This window comes from Pangasianodon hypophthalmus, chromosome 2 (genome assembly GCF_027358585.1).
Source record: "Pangasianodon hypophthalmus isolate fPanHyp1 chromosome 2, fPanHyp1.pri, whole genome shotgun sequence".
NCBI lineage: Eukaryota > Metazoa > Chordata > Actinopteri > Siluriformes > Pangasiidae > Pangasianodon > Pangasianodon hypophthalmus.
The window spans coordinates 20,897,293-20,911,140 of NC_069711.1; the positions used below are offsets into that span (position 1 = coordinate 20,897,293).

General features: G+C 38.6%; 2 protein-coding genes across 2 annotated transcripts; one reads left to right on the top strand and one right to left on the bottom strand.

Annotated features, from left to right (window-relative positions):
* The first annotated feature begins 1,381 nt into the window (after positions 1 to 1,381).
* ttc22 (tetratricopeptide repeat domain 22) lies at positions 1,382 to 7,646 on the top strand. Its single transcript, XM_026913045.3, has 7 exons — positions 1,382 to 2,026; positions 2,135 to 2,190; positions 2,317 to 2,432; positions 2,727 to 2,845; positions 3,908 to 4,069; positions 5,667 to 5,819; positions 6,798 to 7,646. Exons 1-7 carry the CDS (start codon positions 1,442 to 1,444, stop codon positions 7,320 to 7,322), a joined length of 1,716 nt encoding a protein of 571 aa, XP_026768846.3. The 5' UTR covers positions 1,382 to 1,441; the 3' UTR covers positions 7,323 to 7,646.
* Positions 7,647 to 8,068: 422 nt separating this feature from the next.
* Positions 8,069 to 13,167, bottom strand: ttc4 (tetratricopeptide repeat domain 4). The gene is made up of 10 exons (XM_026918081.3): positions 12,873 to 13,167; positions 12,522 to 12,639; positions 12,033 to 12,194; positions 11,242 to 11,319; positions 10,954 to 11,078; positions 10,649 to 10,735; positions 10,325 to 10,566; positions 9,221 to 9,305; positions 8,994 to 9,076; positions 8,069 to 8,891 (listed from the first exon to the last, which is right to left on the bottom strand). Exons 1-10 carry the CDS (start codon positions 12,981 to 12,983, stop codon positions 8,789 to 8,791), a joined length of 1,194 nt encoding a protein of 397 aa, XP_026773882.3. The 5' UTR covers positions 12,984 to 13,167; the 3' UTR covers positions 8,069 to 8,788.
* Between the last annotated feature and the right edge of the window lie 681 nt (positions 13,168 to 13,848).

The following is a 13,848-nucleotide window of genomic DNA, read 5'->3' on the forward strand; positions in this document are numbered from 1 at the left end:
GGATTTAGTTACTCCAACATGAAGCAGAGCTTTCTGACTAGCTTTGGCTGTATTTGCATTGTTCCTGCATAAAGGAGCTAATCGTTCTTTATGAACATGCTGCTGTATTTTAATTTTAGGGACCTAATAAATTATCTTGAGGAATGCATTTTTCTACATGTGCTTTTTATGTTCATATCTTTTCAGGGTGCTACTTATTCCAGCACCAGCACTCAGCTGACATCTAGTGGTCAGCAGAGGAAATGCAAAATGATTGTAGTCGATATACAGTACAGTGTGAATTCAGATATATTTGAACTTCAGTAGTGTCTTTTTGTCTTTTTGGCAATTAATAAAACAAATACCCCAACACATGCTACATATCTTGGTGTTGACTGTTTACAGGAAAAATGTTTATATCATATTCTAAAGATGCTTGGCTTACCATTTGGTCAAAACTGACTGGAACTATTTTAATGTTTTTAATATTTGGGAAACTGGAAAACATATTTTCATTGGGTAAAACGTGTAATAGTCAATTTTTTTCTTACAAGTACAAATATCCAGGAAAATATGCAGAGCATAAAAAAATTCAATGGTTTAAGCCATGACCTCAGGACAAATGGCTGAAAAAACTTGTTTGGAAAACTGCCTGCTGGACTGGAAGTGTTTGGCTGGGCTTCGTGTCAACCATCTGATTGTTTAACAAGCCATTTGGTCACGCTGTTACATCTGATAACAACATGGTTTATTGACCAAAAATGTATCATTCCGCAGATCACTGGTTGAGAGCCCTTCTACAGTAGGCCTACCTTGTTGCATAGCAACAAGCCACTTGTGGTGGGATTACTTTTTGCTTTACTTTTCTCCATACCTTGTAAACTATTGTATAAAAGCAGTAGGACACTCAAGGTTGTGTGTTATCATGAATAGCATCACAGCTGAGATGATCTACAGCTCGTACCTATGATACAATGACAGCTGTGATGTCAGTCACGAGAACACCAGACCTCAAACCACAGCATATCAAACTTGGCTCCAAAACAGAAGCTTACTGTAAGCAAGCTCTATTTCTCTGAAGTGCTTTTTTCATATAAAAAAGTATTCAAAGCAATGCATGACAGCAGCACATAATAGACTCCATTAACTTAACAGAAAATTTTGGAAATGGGAACTTTCCTTGGGGTTGTTTAGAAAAAAAATACAACATTGTTGATGGCAAAGCAGGTGTGTCATCAGACGTGCATTACTGTTCACACACCTGTCTACACAATTCCTCTCTTCTAACTTCACATGTATTGACTAGTGAGTGCAGGAAACCAATACTGAAAGGGAGAAGCACTTGTCAAACCACATCATTCTTCACTCCTCCCCTGGATTTGCTTCGCCATGGTAAACCTGTATTTCCTGTCCTTGTCACAACATTACAGCATTTCTATTGTCTGGCTCTATCACTATTAGTATGTTTGGTGGTGAAGAGACAACCATGGAGGAGAGCACAAAGGAGGACCTTCAGTCTCTGATTGAAGGCTTGCCCTTCATCCCTGGACACTTTCACCTGCTGCTGAATCTAAACATCGAGTCAAACGGTCCAGTCACCCTGCGCCTCCGTGACACGCAGATGAAGCGTGAGAACCTACGGGCTGAGCTTGAGGCTGAGACAGGTAGGTTGCAGTATGCTATACGAAACGTGCTGGGCTTACTAGCCTACCATCTTGACGAGCTGGAAGAAGCTAAGGAGGTTTTCCGTAGCATCTGTCAGGAGGATCCAGGAAACCTCAACGCCTGGGCCAACCTAGCCCACGTGTATGAGAGGCTCAAACGGGATGGTGAGGAGAGTGAGTGTCTAGAACGTGTGAAAGTTCTCATGGATCTGGAGACCAGTGAGAGCCCAACAGAGGGCAGGCTCAGGGCAGCACGCTGCCTGATAGAGCAAGCATTCGCCCAGCCTCATGATGTGGAGCTGGAGCGAGAGGAAGACCTGCAGGAAAGACTGACCACTGCACTCACTTTGTATAACCGAGCTCTTCACTATGGAGGTGAACTGGTAAGACTTTAGCCCTCCAGGAAAAGCCTTTATTTATTTATATATAATATTTATTTATATATAATTTATACAGAAATTTATACATTATCTGACTGTTGATTTTTACAGGTACCTAAAGAAGAGAAGTGGAGCTGGTATTTCAAAATGGCAACAATTCACATAAGGTATGAACTTCTCAACTTTTAATGTGACTATAACTATACCTCAGCCAAATGCTGGCTACTTTAATCATAGAGAAGCAATAAGTTTCTCCAGACATACATTCTTTTGAAATCTTTTTGCCTTTATAGATTATATCATATTGTCAACGATTCAAAGGATATAGAGTATACTAGGCTTGCACACTTCAACAAGGGTCTGGCATTGCTAGCAGAGACTCTTAAATCAGACACAACACACCTCAAAGGTAAACATTCATGTCTTATTACCATGATCACCAACAAAAACTTTAGCTTTTACTTTGGCCATTTACTTTTAGTTTCTTATTTGGCTTTGCTGCAGCTTATGTATGCCTTGATAGCTTGTTTTTATTACTTTACAGTATATGCCTTTTACAAGTCAGAGTGATTTATGTAGGAGGTTGACATGCTGTTAAATAAGAGCCCATGTGTCACAGACCTGCCTGTCCAGTTTCTAATGTCATGATTGCCTCGTCTCCATACATAGTCTTTTATGCTGACTGAACTACCTGTGTTCTTAGCTCTTTCCTGGTGTTACATTGGTCTCATGCTTGAGAGGAAAGACGAGTTCTCCATTGTCCCAATGTCAGTTCATGACTGTGGCCTGTCTGGATCTGAGCCGCTGTCGTGCTATGGATCGGTACTGTATGTTAATCCAGACATATCAGAAGCTATGCAGTTATACTGTTGCTCTGTAGATAGTTATTAAGGTGTTAAGGGATGTTAACACTAATTAGCTAACTTCCTGGTATAACTGATGTATAGATTGTATCCTAACTTTAAAGGGTTGTTCTGTATGTTTGATGAGAAATATTGTTTTACTCCACATGCTTACATTACAACCCTCTAGACAGGAAAATAGATCTCCTGTTTTTCTTGTTTAAATTGTGACTATTCTCTTTTGCTGCTCATATGTTCTGAGCTTCTTAGCACAGATTTTTATTTTAGCTCCACAACATTATGTAAAGGACCATTGTTTTAGGCACTACAAGATGTTACAAGGTTAATACATGTTACATTTGCTTTATATAATGTGATCTGCATTCCTGTTTGCTCAAAATTCACTTATAATGGAGGTCTGAGGGCAGTTGTTTAGGCAGTTAATGTATGTTTAAAGTATGATTAATGTATGTTTAAAGACTTATGCACATTCAAAACACTTACACTCTAAAAACTTAAGGTCTTAGGATAAGACATGAGATAATGTCTTGTCAAAGTTGTACTTTTGAACAAGGGAGTAATACAGTAAAAAGTATTTCCAGTTACGTCTGTTTCTGTTTGTCCAAAAGGAAGCTAATCTTCCAAAGATACATAACTATAAATTCTGTAGAGCTTTTAACACATTTGATTCAACAATCTATGAAAAAATCTCCAAACATATTACAGAAATGTTTCATAATCCTTTATTGATGGATTACAGGATTATAAGTTTTGATTTTTTTTTCCAGAAAAGGGAGACATATCAACATTCTTGTCAGTGATGATTGATTTCAGTTCTGCCTTGGGGGAAAAAATGCCCCAATATTTATAGAGTTGAACTAGTTCTCCTCAGGCCTGCATCAATACTGTCAGCCTTACATGTCCCACAGACATAATTCAGTTGATATTCTAAAGAAAATGGCTGGTATGCTACTTAATTAGTTACCAAGAATTACTGAAATAATAAACAGTAAGAAATTATCTTGTTTCGGTGTGTTTACAGGGAATCAAACTGGCCACAGATGACGCATTTACACTGAATCAGTTAGCCAACGTGTTTTTTCAGTCAGGCAAACATGAGATGTCAATAGGCATCTGTAACATGGCCCTGAATGTGCTGCCTGATGCAGAGCTAAACTGGAAAGCGTACTGCACTCGAGCTAAGGTATGTACAGCTCCCAAACACCACATAGTATATAGATATACAGTCCCCTCCTAAAGTATTGGAATGTCAAGGCCAATTCATGAGTTTTTGCTATGCACTGAAGACATCTGGGCTGGAGATAAAAAGATGAATATGAGACAATAGATCAGATTCTCAGCTTTTATTTCCTGAAATTTATGTCTGTTAAAAAACTTAGAACATGGCACCTTTTGTTTGAACCCAGAAACATTGTGAGAGCTGTGAAGAAAACCCCCAAAAAATCAGTCAGTGACATCACCAACAACCTCCACAGGGCAGGGGTGAATGTATCACAATCCACCTTTCGAAGAAGACTTTGAAAGCAGAAATATAGAGACCATACCACAAGATGCAAACCACTCATCAGCAGTAAGAATCAGAAGGCCAGATTGGAATTCACAAAGAAATACAGAGAAAAGTTCTGTAACCAAGTTTAACCTCTACCAAAGTGATGGAAATGCCAAGGTAGAAACATACTAGCTCATCGGTCAGGCACGGATGTCATGGTCAAGGTTTGCATGGCTGCTTCTGGAATGGGCTCAGTAATCTTTATTGTTGATATGATGGTATCAGCAGAATGAATTCAAAGTTTACAGAAACATTCTGTCTGCCAATTTACAGAGAAATGCTTCCAATCTAATTGGGAGGAACTTCATCATGCAGCAAGACAATGACCCAAAACACTGCCAACACAACAAAGACTTCATTAAGGGGAAAAAGTGGAAGGTTTTAGACTGGCCAAGTCAATCACCAGACCTTAACCCAATTGAGCAGCATTTCACCTCCTGAAGAGGGGACTGAAGGGAGAAACCCCCCAAAGCAAACAACAACTGACAGAAGCTGAGAAGCTGTGGTACAAGCCTGGAAAAGCATCACCAAAGAAGAATGCAACAGTTTGGTAATGTCAGTGGGTCACCAGCTTGATGCAGTTATTGCAAGCATGGGATATGTAAACAAATATTAAGTTTTATTTACTTTATGACTATCTATTTCACCTAAAAATTGGGTGGTCTGCCATCAAAGGTGCCACGTTCCAAGTTGTTTAATACATCTAGATGTAAATATCAGGAAATGAATGCTGAAATTCTGATCTATCTCATATTCACCTTTTGATCTCAAACCAAATCTTCAGTGTATAGCAAAAACAAAGCATCGCCCTTGCCGTTCCAATACTTTTGGAGGAGACTGTAGTCTTTTTAATACATATTCCATCATTATGTTGTTGCATCAACAGTTTAAGCATGAGAGAGCTAACAAAAGGTCTAAAGTTGATTATATATGTGGTATTTGTGTCTGGAGGATCGCTACACAAGTAACACAGTATACACCATACATTAGCCATGTCAAAGTCAGCACTTGGATACATAACATAAAGGAAAACCACAGAGTTACATTACTGTCCAATTGATTACAGATTGCAGTGTAGGTTTATGAAAATGTCAGAGGTAATATCAACTACCCTTTCATTATAAACTGACCCAGTCAACTTTTCCTCAGTTTTCTTTCATTTCTAAGCATTGTGCATGTCTAAAAAATCAGTAAAACACTGGTTAACAGCTGTTTTCCATTTTCTGTCCAGCTTAAACTCACAAACTATGTTAAAGCCTTAGACGAGGCAAAGCAGGGACTGAGTGGGATTCCTGACCGTCAGGACCTGAGAGAGGCCCGAGCTGACCTTGAGCGGGTGTTGAGTGTTCAGCCATGTCTCAGGACTCATCTAGAGATGGGACAGGTGAGACAAGACGCCAGACAGAAAGAAAGAAATACAACTACTATGTTCTACATAACAGTGCATGGCATGTTAGTACCAGTCATCATACTTGATCATACATGAGTAATGACTCATAATTGCACTACTGGGTGTCATCCAGAAGAGGATGGGTTTCCTTTCTGAGTCTGGTTCCTCTCAAGTATTCATCCTCATGTCATCTTGGCGAGTTTTTCCTTGCCACTGTCTCCCCTGACTTGCTCTTTAGGGATCTAAATCCATATCCATATCCATATGGATTTCTGTAAAGCTGCTTTGTGATAATGTCCACTGTTAAAAGCACTATACAAAATAAAATTTAATTGAATTGAATCATACATTAAAGGAGCAGTTACTAATTTCTTTTAGAAAAGCTGTTTGTAAATGTTTTCGTAGGCCAAACCAAACTAAAAATAGTTTTACCAGATAAAATCTGTAATGCTCATTTATTTCGTACTCATGTGCATATGTTGATAAACGGCATTCAGCCATAAAGTGCAAATCTTGTTCGTGACACAACTGATTTATATTTAGTGACGCCCACAAAACTCCATAAAAGGTAAAACTCAGAGAGTACTTACAATGACAGATATTACAGCTAAACGGTGAAAGATTGTCTCCTAAATTAATTAAATTTCTGTGTATAATTGAAATAAATAAGCCTGGCAGCATAAAACTGCAGTAACTCAGGCCAGTTAGACAATCTGAAGCCTATCGTTTGAGGTTCACATTAATGAGTGTGCTTACACAAAGATTTGCACAAACTCTCATAGGATATGAACATTTTTCCAAACTAGATATTCAAGAACACCACATTTCTTTTGTAAAGGCTCCTTCAAACAATTGATGAAAAAATGATGTTCATATCCAGCTTGATACACGAGGCTCAAATATTTAAAATATTACAAACCTTTACTATATATTAAAATGTGTAACTCCTCCATGACATCTTTCTTCTGACAGGTCTACTACTACATGGGTGTGGATGCTGTGAAGGAGAGTATAATGGTGGATGAGATGGCAGTGAATCAGGCTTTGGTCAGCCTGGCGCAGGCCTTGAAGTGCCCACTGGGTTCCACTCTGCCAGAAATACAGCTCCTGCGTGGCCGCTGCTTGCTGCTTAAAGGAGAGGAGGAGAATGCCATCGACTGCTTCAGACAATCACTGGCGCTGGAACGACCTGGAAGCTATCAGCAGCAGGCACTGCACTTCCTGCTAGAGGCTCTGTTGACCAGTTTTGCTAAGAGCACAGGGGACATCAGTCACATTTTATCCCAGTTGGAGGAATGTGTAAAGCAGGCTGAGGAGAGACATGGCACTGACACAGTCCAGGCAGAGCTCAAGCTGTTGTCCAGAACATACACTGATGAAGTGGCAGAGCTGTCAAGGGAACTGGTGAAAAACGGGAAGTTGGGAATGGTGAGGAGACTGCTGCAGAGCATACAGCCTCAGGATAAACGACCTCTGGGCAGATCTCTGTCTGCGTGAGAGTAAAAGAAAAGGCCTGTGAGCACTGGACTGCCTGGGACTGAATTATCATTCATGTGGATGCTTTGTAAAGGGGATTTTCATGGGGTATCCTGGACTGCTCAGTCAAACCAAATACAATGGTTACTACTATTGTTTGAAAAAGGAGTGAATACAGTTTTACATATTTAACATTATAAACAGGAAAAGTTCCTGTTATTGCAATACACTGAAACCATGTCATACTGAAAATACACTTTTAACTCCAAACTAACAGCTGTTGTTTTCTGATTATTTCTCCTTTGTGCATTGGTCTACCTTTCTTTTCAAGAATGTTTACTTCACAGCAGGGGTTTTCTTTTCTTTTTTTTTTTTTCTTACAAAGGCTAGATTGAGGAAAACACATGGGGTCACAGGCTACAGGCCAGTTATAATAATAAATATAAAGAAATAAATAAAAGGCCTGATTGCCAGCATTAAAGTGACCTTGAATTCAAGTAATCTAGCTTAATACAAGCAGTTAGCAGGTCACTGTAAATAAATAATTACAGATTTGAATCATTAGGTAAATTCGTCCAGTACAGTCTGGAGAGCTGGCGGTAGGTTTATATTAATATGCTCACTCACATATTTTACCATTTCTATAGTCACAACTCATTCACAGTAAGTAATTTGTATGTAGACTTTAGACATGTTTATGTAGATTGTCTGCCATACAAATTCCACACAGCCCATGCAAGACAATCTAAGTCTAATAACAAATGGAATAACAAAAAGAATGTTTTTATTTAACCAAAAAAAACCAAAAAAACAACAGAACTGTTGATATGGTGAAGTGCTCAGCACTCTGTAATGCCACAGGAGATTCTTCAGGACAGATGGTTTCTTGGTAACATGACATGCTGCATTTTTTTCTCTTATTAACTTCAAGTGAGAGAAAAGGAGAGGCTGGTGATTTAACGACTGTTTATTGCTTTTTTAATGTACGCAATAACAAGAACTAACTTGTCTTGTGGACATTCCACAAGGATAAACGTAACTATAAATAATTAAAAGCAAGGGGTCACAGGATACATGCTTCTGAGCATACAAAAAAATCTGGAGCAAAATCTTAATGTTTTTGGAAAGGCATTTATTTATATAAACCGTTTTCCAAAGGGGGTAGAATTATTTTTAGGATGTAGTTCTTTACTTGATCCAAGAAGACAGTGTTTTCATTACATCTTGCTCTATTTATTCATTGTCTTTTATAAAGTCGTGTTTTTTTGTTTTGTTTTTTTTACCTGTAGGCTTCTGTGTAGGTGTCTTGTTGGTACATTAAAATGCGCTTTGGGTGAATTGGGGAATACTGATTATTAACAGGAATTTGACCTTTTGCAAAGGTCATCTCACCCATCAGCAGTCACTTATTCCGGACATGAAGCAAAACCAAAATATAACAGATGCTTCATCAATGGCCAATACACTCAGTGTCCTTTAACCATCTTTCATTTCAGTCTGTGGACCTTCTTTCCTGATAAAAACTGTTTACAAAATGGTGACCCTTTTACCAATATGATGAAGCTTGGTGTTCCAGCCTTCACAGAGCACCTAAACAAAGAATAAAGGATTCCATCAGAATAGCACATTCTATATTACTTTTAACAAATTATTCGACTTTAGATTCGACAGATCTTTAAATGGGAAAATTACCCTGGATGCTGTAGGACATGTAGAAGAGTTGTCTCCAGATCCACTTCATAAAGGTGCCCCTTCTCGTGGTCTTCAAAAAACAGCTATAATAACAAGTTAAATATGAAGACTAGGATGTGTCAAAAATTACAAAAAAGACAATTATTAAGACAAAAGAGAAAAAATCCAGTTCATGCTACACTGAATTAAACATATTGATTTGGATTGAACTGGAGTCCCAGACTGACCTGAAGATTTTGCGGCTGATATTTTCTATCTGTGTCCCATGGAGGAAGTTCCTCTCCAAACATGACGGCTAAGTGATCTATAAAGCTGAACAGCAAGCAAAAGACACACTGTGAAATGACCAGATGACTCTGTAACTCACACACATACAGTAGGGTCCAAAAGTGGGTCTTATACCAATAACTGTATTTATTTTATTATTTATTATTATAGGAATAAAATGTGACAGGGCATGTAGTTATAGAAAAATAATCAATGACAGGGTGATGTGATGTAATGTGACTGTAAGTGGATTATTTTTGTATAACAGCACATCCTGAAGTGTTTTGTTCCTCTTATACAACAGCGATTTGCTGTTTTCATTTATTAATGAACGACACATCCTGCTTTTTAACTGTTTATAGTCAAATTTAATGTTGTGGAAAATCCATGAAACAAGTTAACTCCTGTTATTACTTATGGCAGCTTTCTTTTATTTTCTCACTTGAAGTTAATAAACGCCACTTTTAATGTCAGTTTATGTCATATAAATGTTAAATAAACGTCTCCTAAACGAACACTTCCTGTATCAACAATTATGCATTTTTCCTTGTTACATAACACTTATTAATCAATTTATTAGTAGCCTTAGATTGCGTACATCGTCCATCATATCGTAGAACATACAAATTCCTGTGAATGAGTTGTTACTATAGAAACAGTAACATGTTGGAAGATGTGATTTGAATTGCTGAACAGCTGGCCCTATTGGACCTACTGTTATAGAAAACTAAACACCACCTTCTGACCAATCAGATCTAAGAATTCAACAATGCATTGGCATAAAAAAAAACAACTAATAATAATTTACAGCTATGTTTGCTATTTAATCCTACATTAGGCTACTTATAAATATTTTCTTCACACCATTCGCATCATTTTTTTTTTCAATCTTCTGTCACCCCAAATATTGCCTTACACATGCTGCTGCTCTGAGGAAATACAACCAAGCTTTTTTGATTTATATTAATGAGCTGTAATCATATTAGTGAAGTAATATTAAGGTTCTTTGTATTGGACTCTACCGTACACGAATGATTGTAAGATCATGACTGATGAATGCAGACCTGGAGTTTTCGCAGAAGGCTGAGATGAAGTCGGTCTGTCTGTGCTCAGGGTAAAGGAACAGCACAGGCCAGTGGAGGGCGCCCTGCTCATCCAGGTACACCTGCGCTCCTGTGGCTTCCTGAGAACTCAGTCCATCCAGACTCAACTCTGCCATAGCTGCTGTGGATCCTTCATCATCCTCCTCACTGTCAGAGCCCCTGTGCTGAACCTTCTCAGCCTTTAGAAGCCTAATGCCACGCTCCTGCTCCAGACAGCATCTTGATCAGTTTCAACTGTTGGAAGGCAATCTGTGCTGAATGTATGCATGTAATACAAGGCTTTACCTTAATAGCAGCCAACAGTGCACCTCTCTCGCTCTGCTGCTTTTTCTCTTTAGCCTTAGCCTTTCTGGCATCTCGTTCTGCTGCCCTCTATAACAGACATGCAAACGTCTTCGTAACAAGATAAATACAGTCTTAATACTATGGAAAATGTAGCTATAATACTATCATAGATCAGATCATTCCTATGCATAAGAATTAAAGACAGGAAATATGCAATATACCATATACAGTCTAACTAATTCACAGGGTGGTTATTTTTATTTATATTAATTATTTATATAGCTGCCAGTCCTGGCTCTGCCTACCTTCTGTTTGTCTGCAGTGGCTCTGAGCTCCTGCAGTTTCTTATCGGTAGGCTGAACCCTGAGGCCTTCATCACACCACTGCAAAGCATCTGCATAATTTCGCAGCTCCATACAGCACTGGGCTCCTATACACGCGCACACACACACACACACACACACACACACACACAATGCTTAGAGACTGTTGTTAATTGATTACTAGTAATTTGATTAAGTAGCAATTTATATGTATCAAACTACATATATTATATTGAAAATGTGTGCATTATTGTTGAGATTGCTATCCACCTCTGATGATGGCTTTAATATGGCCTGGTTTCAGTTTCCGTGCAGCGGTTGCATCATTCAAAGCCGATCGCATATTTCCTACAGAAGGTGAACAAAAATCCAATTGTGGTATAAATGCATTGTGGAAATATATGCTATTACTGCTGTACATTAGGAGGTAATCCTCTATAACAGCTAAATATTGTTTCCTTTCCTGCACAATACAGTGTTTTACTTTGTGTTTAAGATCAAGGCAGAAAAACCAAATCAATATACAGACAGGCGACAAATTAAAGGGAAAAAAAATCATGTTTATGGCCGAGTTATACAGTGTGGGCATTTGTTTGCATCCACTTGTCCCCTCAGAGGGAAGCATCACTGCAAAACAATTCAAAGTTCTTCTGACTGATCACATTTATATTATGATGATCCATTTCTTTCCTGATAGGAGTGGTCTCATCCAGGATGACCCCTCCCCTATCCACAAGGCACAAGGTTCACTGAATGGTTTCATGAGGATGAAAATGATTAAAATCATATGCTATGGCTTAAACACCAATTGAACACTCTCCATCACAACACTGACTGAGTGAATATCTTTTGAAAGTATGGTGTTCATTTGCCCAGTATAGTTCCAGAAACTTGTAGGATATGTGTCAAAGCAAACAACCTGTTCTGGTTGTCTGTAGTGGCTCAACAGTTTACCAAGCCATTTATGTTGATATTTCCTTTAATTTGTCCCCGTCTGTAGCTTATTCCAGTGCCACACATGACCAAGAAAACACTTTACACTTTAAGAGAAATATATTCACCTAGATGGAAGTGGGCTGCAGCACGATTGGTATAAAGGATAGCATTTAGGTCTGAGTCCGCAGAGTTTTTTTTCAGGCCCGCTGTGTAGGACACTATAGCTTTCTGATAGTTCTTTTCCTTAAAGTACTCATTGCCCTCATCCTTTAGACTCTTTGCTTGCTCTGTAGGGGAGGAAGTAGAGTTAGGTTGAGTAAAATGAAGTATTGTATATTTAAAACACTTTAACTAAATCCTCTGCTTAAACAATTACAACAGCCTGAGGAGCTGTATACAGGAGATATCCTCCTAAGTACTGCTTGCTGCAAAACCAAAAGTCCAGGGGGCGGAGTCTGACCTGATCCAGCACCTCCCACCTGGGCACAGTCAAACCCAAAGTCAAGAGGGTGGAAACAAGAAGCTGCATAAAGGTGTGAAGTGTGTTGTTCCTTGCTTTAAGGATATAGGAGGTGTTGGATCAGGTCCAGCTCCACCCCTGGACTTTCTCATACCCTCAGGTGGTCGGTCATCATCATGAATAATGGACTGGAGACAGGCAAGTTCAGGATGTTTAACGGGGTCTATATCCTCTGGAGCAGACTTCATGAACATGGGCACTTTATCAAACTCCTAGGATGCAAGATTATCACAGTTTAATAAGTTTGTGACTACAACCGCTAATATACTAAATAAGTTAATAATAATAATAATAATAATAATAATAATAATAATAACCTTTATGGGACGCCAACAGCTAAACCCTTTTATTAAAACCATTATGCAAGAAATTAACTTTTGACAGGAAAACGCATTATATGCTCTACTAATCAGCAAACAGCTGTTACAGACTTGTGCATTCTTACCTCCTCCCAGTTGCTTTCACTGAACGCATTCTGGTATTTGTGCGTCTTAAATTTCTCCATAAACTCGTCCATGCCATCATCGCTTTCTTCCTCACGGGCCTGTGAAGCCATTGCTTTTGTCTCCTATAGTGTATTTTTATGACAAGACCGTTATACCATTTACTGCATTACAAACTGGACTTTAAATCACTTTCACACGAAACATGAAACGACAGGCACTACAGTCCGGCGTTATACAGTTAGTAAACACATGTGCGTTCCGCTACTTCCGGGAGTTGACGTCACCCCAATACGTCACTCTAAAACGTCGCTCGAAGGAGTTTACGAACCTGCTGGAGCTGTTTAGCGCCACCGTGTGGTCTGGAGAACCTTTAACCTCAACCCTATACCTAAGCAATGAACACCGACCATTTTTCTCTTCCAAGACACGGTTGGAAAAGGGGATAATTTGCTTCAACGTTCACGGCCAAAAACACACCAACAAACCATGTTTGCTGCTAATGAGCTGCTATTGTAGAGTAATATGTTCTAGAGCAGGGTTCTCAAACTTTCTGAATCCACTGACCCCCTCAGTGCAAATTTATTTTATGAACATTATTTAAAATTTGTCAAATAATATTTATGCAGCCATAGAGCTTTCTATTCCTCAATTTATACAACACTTTATATACAACAATACTGTGGTGCTTGGACCCCTAAATATAATAACTTTGATAATGGTGAGTTGTGATTTTCACCACTGTAACAAAAAAAATAAAATAATAAAATTAAAAATAAAATAATAATAAAAATAAAAATAATCACTGACCCTGTGGCTATGCTTCAGAACCCTTGGGGGTCCCTGGACTTGAGAACCACTGTTCTATAGTGCATTAAACTGGATGTACACAAGACTAGTACAGGATGACTCATCAAAAAATTAATTGTTTTCCCAGAAGTGATGAACTATGAAATTAAAACTAGAATATCTCTAAAA

What these genes read in the sequence shown, in the direction of transcription:
- ttc22 (XM_026913045.3), top strand. Translation starts at nt 1,442, where the DNA reads ATGTTTGGTGGTGAAGAGACAACCATGGAGGAGAGCACAAAGGAGGAC. An exon ending in ATGGCAACAATTCACATAAG is followed by an intron (nt 2,191 to 2,316) that starts GTATGAACTTCT and finishes TTGCCTTTATAG; the next exon opens with ATTATATCATATTGTCAACG. An exon ending in CTCATCTAGAGATGGGACAG is followed by an intron (nt 5,820 to 6,797) that starts GTGAGACAAGAC and finishes TTCTTCTGACAG; the next exon opens with GTCTACTACTACATGGGTGT.
- ttc4 (XM_026918081.3), bottom strand. Translation starts at nt 12,983, where the DNA reads ATGGCTTCACAGGCCCGTGAGGAAGAAAGCGATGATGGCATGGACGAG. An exon ending in TATTAAAGCCATCATCAGAG is followed by an intron (nt 11,079 to 11,241) that starts GTGGATAGCAAT and finishes GCGCGTGTATAG; the next exon opens with GAGCCCAGTGCTGTATGGAG. An exon ending in CATGTCCTACAGCATCCAGG is followed by an intron (nt 8,892 to 8,993) that starts GTAATTTTCCCA and finishes TTCTTTGTTTAG; the next exon opens with GTGCTCTGTGAAGGCTGGAA.